The 6,882-nt window shown below is 39.6% G+C and overlaps 1 protein-coding gene across 1 annotated transcript in view; it reads right to left on the reverse strand.

The window, feature by feature from the left end:
- Positions 1-6,612, reverse strand: part of LOC131079588 (uncharacterized) — a 194,329-nt gene extending 187,717 nt beyond the window's left edge. The window contains exon 1 of the mRNA XM_058017580.2: positions 5,626-6,612. Within this exon, the coding sequence (XP_057873563.2) occupies positions 5,626-6,414 (789 nt within the window). The 5' untranslated portion in view covers positions 6,415-6,612. The remainder of the gene's footprint in view (positions 1-5,625) is intronic.
- Positions 6,613-6,882: the final 270 nt, after the last annotated feature.

Here is a 6,882-nt window from a genome sequence, read left to right on the forward strand (position 1 = left end):
TATGGCTATGAAGGAGTTGGAGAAATGGGAGCTTCGGGAGGAGATTTTTTGGAAGCAAAAGTCTCGTATTGATTGGCTTCAAGAAGGGGATAGGAACACCACCTTCTTTCATAATTTTGTTAGAGATAGGAAAAATGGTAATCTCATTACCTCTCGTGTCCTCGACAAGTGCCCAGCTTTCTCCATTGGGTGAAATTTCTCGAGAGGCTTCTTAGTATTTCTCTACTTTGTTTACTAAATACTCTCCCACTGCAAGTGAAGATGAAGTCTCTATCATGGATTGTATCCCCTCTATGGTTTTTAATGAGATGAATGAGGCTCTCCTTAGCCCCATCTCGTTGAACGAATTGGAAGACGTCGTGTTTCATATGGCTTCCCTATTGAGTTTTTCCAGGAGTTTTGGGAGATTATCAAATTGGACCTTCTAGAGGCGGTTTAGGAGTCACAAAGAAATAAGCAGATGTTAACAGCCATGAATTCCACCTTTTTGGCTCTTATTCCTAAAAGAGATGATGCAAATAGTCTAGACCAGTTTCATCCCATCGCACTATGTAATGTGGTTTACAAAATTATCACCAAATTGATTGCAAAAAGACTCAAGCCATGCCTTAAGGCATTGATTTCTGATGATAAAGGTGGTTTTGTTGTTGGTAGACAAATTCTTGATGGGATCATGATTGTTGTTGAGATCATAGTTTTAAAACTCGTGGACTCGCCAAGGACTCGCGAGGCGAGTCCTGGTGAGTCCATCTGAAAGACTCGCGAGTCTTTTGCAAGGACTTGCGCGAGTCTTTTGCATGGACTCGTGAGTCTTTTAGATGGACTCGCGCGACCCAGAAAAAATGTCATGCAAGCTTTAAAATTGAGTTTAACATGTGAAAAAATTTGGTCTCTCCGTCAGGATTCATATATGGAATATAACATTTAAGTATAAGTGAGTTATATTCCATATATACTGTCAGGATGTTTGAGAGTGGTTTCGGACCTCCAGGAGTTATAATGCAAAATCTAGTTTTTGGAGGATTCTTCAATTTTCCAGACTTAGTCAGATTTCAGGATCAGGAAGACATTCCAGACTTAGCCAAATTTCAGGGCATTTGAAAATCAGGATGACATTCCAGACTTTCAGTTATATTCCATATATACTGTCAGGATGTTTGAGAGTGGTTTCGGACCTCCAAGAGTTATAATGCAAAATCTAGTTTTTGGAGGATTCTTCAATTTTCCAGACTTAGTCAAATTTCAGGATCCTTCGGCGATGCCCCTTGACCCCAACTTGGGGGCGTTGCCCCCAAACCCCCGTCGAAAAATATAGGGGGAAATTGCGTCGATGGAAGTAGGGAAAATTTAACCTCCGAGTCTGATTAGGCTCCATATAAAAGCATAATTAGCATTGAAGAAATCTTGGTATTATACATTTTAGAGTTGAAAGTTTGAAACTATGAGTATGTGACGTGTAATGTTTCAATTATGGCTCTTATGTTCTAAATGCATTAATTTCTTTATGTTTTTTTGTAAAACTACGGTTTTTTTTTTTTGCCAAGTCTTTCACGAGTTTGAGTCCGAGTCCAAATTTTTGGTTTGCCGAGTCCGTGGCGAGTCCGAGTTTTTCAACTATGGTTGAGATCATTTATTCCATGGCAACCTCTAAGGAGAAAGCCATGTTCATCAAACTAGATATGGCAAAAGCTTATGACAATTAAATGGACTCTCTTGCAGAAATTTCTTTTGGCTATTGGATTCAGTGGTGATTGGGTTGATTGGGTCATGAGTTGTGTTACCTCCACCTCATTCTCAGTTCTTGTTGATGGAGAACCATTTGAGTTGTTTGGTGCTTCCAAGGGCCTTCATCAAGGGGATCCCCTTTCTCCCTATTTGTTTATTATCATGGTTGAGGGGCTTGGCAGATTTATTAAATCCAAAGTTAGACAAGGGCTAATTCAGGGTTAGAATTGGTGCAAGAGTTTACCTCCTTATTCTCACCTCCAATTTGTTGATAATATAGCTTTGATAGGCATGGCTAGAATCAAGAGAGCCTTGGATACTTACATGTTTGCCTCGGGGCAAAAAAATAATGAGGCCATGTCTTCCATCTTCTTCTTTAATACTCCTCAGCTCATTTAGAGCAGGATTGCTCGAATTCTTAGATTTCAGATTGGCTCTCTTCCTTTGATTTATCTCGGGATCCCCCTTGGTGTGGGATCTCAATGCAAAGGGTTCTGGAAGGAGATTCAGGATAAGTTTCGAAAGAAGGTTAGCCCTTGGCCTTGTAGATGGCTTTCCTCTGCTGGAAGGATGACCCTTTTGAAGTCAGTGGTGCAGGCTCTTCCTATTTATAGATGCTTTGTGCAGGTTGCCCCGCTAGCTTTGTTAAAGAGTTTGATGCGCTTTTCCACCAATTTCTCTGGTCTAGTAATTTTCTCTCTTCGAAATAGAGTTTGGTCAATTGGAATTGTATCTGTAGTCCAAAGCAAGGGAGGTCTTGGGCTTCGACCTGCTGGTCTAATTGGGCAAGTTTTATCTGCCAAGTTATATTGGAGGTGGTGTACTTGCCAAGATTAGGACTGGGCTAAAATTATTACTCATAAGTACCTCTTGGGAGTTAATGGCTCGGATGTGCCTCATTGCAGCCTAGTGGCGAAGGGGTCCATGATTTGGGATACTCTCAAAAGAGGGGCAAAGCTCATCAAGGAGGGTCTTTTTTGGATTTGCCATAAGGGATCTGATGCTTTGTAGCTCCCTTAAAGGGAGAGATACTTTGGCTTGGAGAAGGGTAAATTTACTGTTGCCTCGGGTTACCTAGAGTTGGACAGATAGTTGTATGGTCAGGATGGTGTGCCTTGGTGGAAACAGGAGTGGAATAATTTCTCTTGGCCTAAATGCAACTTTTTCCTATGGCTTGTGGCCCAAAATAAGTGTCTCAACTAGGAGAATTTGCAAAGGAAAGATTTCTAGGGGCCTTCTATTTGTGTTCTTTGCAAAATTAGTGAAGAATGTATTTCACATCTCTTCTTTCAATGTCCTTACTCTAGGGAGATTTGGCACTTCTGTGTTGGACATTTTGTCATTGATGTCATTGTTGGAGCTTGACCTGCTTGAGGAGCTTGGCCTGCTTGAGGAGCTTGACCTGCTTGTGTGTTTTCTTGAGCAATCTGTGTGCCTGCTTGTCCAGCTTGTGTGCCTACTTGGCATATGTCAGCTGCTACATCGGTCTTTATGCCACATCATCTTTTTGAATTTTCAATGGGTTAATCTTTTATTTGGGGCTGCATAAGTCTGGAAGTGCATCTATAATAAGTCGTCGATTTTAAAGTTTTTTGGGGGGGACTTCAATATATGTTTATTTCCTTAATGCAACTGCCTCAAATTATTTTTTGTCTCGCGTCTTGACCAAGTGAGACTCACATATTGGTTCTGGGAACCACGTAGCTATGCGATGCTGTGCATCCTAGCTGTGCATTTTTTTTGGGGTCATGGGGAGACTTTATTTTATCGTGGCCTTCAATATTGGTCCCATCTTGCATCGTGCAGTCTCCTTCTAAGATCGTGGAGTCTGCCTAGTCTCAGAAATTCTTTTTTGGTTGAAAAGAATCGTGGACCTTGTGGCATCTATTTTCGACTTCATGAGCTGGGCCATTTTATAAAAACGTATTTGTAACAGAAGCTGTTCTTTCTCTTTTTCCAGCGCAGCTATTGTTGGTAAAGAATTAAAAAACGTTAAAAAGTTTGTGTTTGATTTATTATGGAATGGCCATGTATCGGGTGTAAGGCGTCCAAAAAGGGGGGAATACTGCCATTTAAAAAATACATTTGTTGACTTCTCATTCAATTCTGTCAGTACATCTTATTGATCTAAGTGGAGATTTCTAACTAAGTCGTTTTTCTCAATGATGAATGGCTGTGTGCGTTTTTGTAAGAAGAGGTATCGCAGAATTCTAAAAACAGATATCGGTGTGTGAAAAAAAGGTTGTCTCTGCATGAGAATGATTTGACATGAAGGCTTTGTGTGCAGGGTGTATATATTCAGAATTTCATTCATAGTCAACTGTGTGAAAAAGATGATCGCCTTTATGTTCACCTTCAGGATTTGTGCTAAGCAAGATACTAATACTATCTTCTGGTGATATGACTTCTTATATGCCTTGCAGAAGCAGCGCTAGGGAGTTTTCTTTTGTTGTTTTGAAGTCAAGTACCAAATCTCTGTGTTTGCTGTTTTTGTAAGTATGTTTTGAAAAGATGCAGTACTTCAAGTCTTGAGGGTTGGTGCCTTGTTACGTATTGAGTTTTTCAAATCTGGGCAGCTAGTAATTGATTCTACAGCAGAATCGATGTGATGTATGTTGCAGTTAGAATCACAGTTTAATTTTGACCTTGGTTCAAAGTTCCCACTCTCATTATCTGGAATCTTTGGTTAGAAAGGAAGCGAAGAATCTTTCACGATTCAAAAGTAGTGAGCAGACACTTGTGGCTGAAGATTGTCAACAAACTTCAAGAGACTATTTCAGCAAAATGTGACCTCTCTGGGACTGTATATTCTAGGGACTTGGTGGTTATGAGGAAGCTAAATTTGGTTGGCAGTGGCTTGGTTTTCCTTGTAGGAAGAAGATTTAGACATTCCAAACAGAAGATTCATAGAGAGGGGCATTGGCTTCCTCCTCCTCCTGAGGAATTCCTGAAGGTCAACACTAATGGTTCTTCTAGGGGGAACCCGGGACATGCAGGAATTGGTGGCATTGGTAGAGGTAGTGATGAAGGTGTGGTGTTTTTTTCTCTTCCTATAAGGGGCAGCGATCCAATAATTTTATGGAGGCTCTAGCTATTTTTCATGCAATTGAGAGAGGGTGTTCCCTTGGCTGGAAGCGGATCATCTATGAATCTGACTCACAGATTGTGGTGGATATGCTGAATGAGCAGAGATTATATGGTGTTAATTGGCATTTTGCCTTGGTGGCAAGGCAGATTCTGGATTTGTGTTCTTCTTTGGAGCATATTTCTTTTTGTCATATACCTCGTTAGTGAATAGAGTGGTTGATTGTTTGGCTAAATGGGCCTATGAGAACCTTGACAGGTGGGAAGTGGATAATTGGGGACTCTTGTCCCCAGAGTATGTGGTGATTTTGGAGAATTTAATTATGGAGGACAGGATTATGTAGTGGTTCCTCTTTGGGGTTCCTTTGGGAACTTCTTTTTGTTTTTGAGGTGTCCTTAGATGGGCTTGCGGCCTTTGGCTTTGTAACCTCTTCTTTGATTTGAATAAATTTTTACCTTCTTTTGAGAAAAAAAACATTTGCAATGCCAGAAATTTATTCATCCGGCTTTGCCCAATTTTGTCCATTAATGTCTCATGTAAAAACTTGAAGTATTACACAACTTGATAAACTTCTCCAAAATTTGAGTTGTGGTTTAGGTTAAAACTAAATGCTTTAGACAATCCTAAATTGCCAAATTAGTCTTTGTGAATAAACTAAACATTGTTTACGTGAGACACTGTAAAATATCAACTTCTCAGAATAAACACCTTAAAACCTGAAAGTCTCCCACGAAATCCAAACAAAAATCAACCGAAGCAGAAAAAAAGATTATTATAAGTTAATAATATATAACGAAACAATAGAGAAATGTTACCTTTTTAGCTGCATCTTTTTCTCCATCCACTTGCTCTTGATTGGGAGGCTGTTGTGCCGTTTGTTTATCTGCAAATTCCAAAGCTTTGAATTCTGCTATAAAGTCTCCCTCCCTCTCCTTTTTCTTTCCCTGGAACTGAGCTGAGTGCTTTGCTTTCTTTTGCCTTTGCTGCTTTCGTCGCTGATTATTCGCCTTCTTCCTCTTCTTTGTTTCAGAAATCCTCTGAACCGGTGCTTCGTTTAAGGAAAATGCTGAATTGCGCGGCACAATGCAATGACTCTCAACTTGAGATGCAGTCGCCGCCTGTTTACAGACACTGTTTATACCTTCTTCCTCCTGGTCGAGGGGTATTTCCATTTCCCCAGATATTTGGCCCTCTTCAAGTTCTTCATCTTCAATGGCATTTTCCCTTGAACTCCTATCTTTATTCTGCTCGATTTCCACTGGCAAGGAATCCTTGTTGCTATTGCAAGAGCATCCATGAGAAGAAGAAGCAGCAGAGGCAGAGGTGTTACGAGCGGGGCAAATGGCAGAAGGATTGCAGGCACTAAATCTTCTACCAAGCAATAGGTTAAGAACCTTTGGGCACTTTACAGCTGATGTTTTGAAGTCGATTGCTTCCCATTTCCACTTCCAATTATCATTATCTTTATCAAGGAATGCATCCGATTTAGGGTTGTTGAGGAGCGCGAGTAAGGAGTTGAAATGAAACTTAGGTGGAGCATGCCAGGAGGAAGAGGTGTTGGTGTTGGTGTTCCTGGAGGTTAATGTGGGGCCATAAGCATCCATGGCAATTGCATACAGGTCCAAGAGCCACCACACTTCTCAATGTCAAGCTTGCGTTTGGATAAACTTTCTTATGCAATTTCAGATTTTGGATTTGGGTTTTGGCGTAACATACAGTTAGTTTTCTGCAATTTGTTTCCATTTGTTTCGCCAGAGGCGCTTTCCAATGGCAGCCGCGCATAGAGTCATTGTTTCTGCACATAAAGCTTATTCATTGATCAATAATAAAAGAAATTATATGATAAACTAATTGATTTTATTTTGTAAAAAAATATTAATAAATAATGATTAAGGTTTTTTCAAATGTAAAAGATTAAAGTTTTTTCAAATGTAAAATTAAAAGTTATAAACAAAATTTAAATAAAAATAAAATAATTATTATGTAGAGGTGTATAACTTTTAAATAAAAATAAAAAATTTATTATGTAGAGGTGTATAAATAAAAAACTTCATTATTAATGTCTATTTTTT

Source organism: Cryptomeria japonica, chromosome 9, assembly GCF_030272615.1.
Source record: "Cryptomeria japonica chromosome 9, Sugi_1.0, whole genome shotgun sequence".
Classification (NCBI taxonomy): domain Eukaryota; kingdom Viridiplantae; phylum Streptophyta; class Pinopsida; order Cupressales; family Cupressaceae; genus Cryptomeria; species Cryptomeria japonica.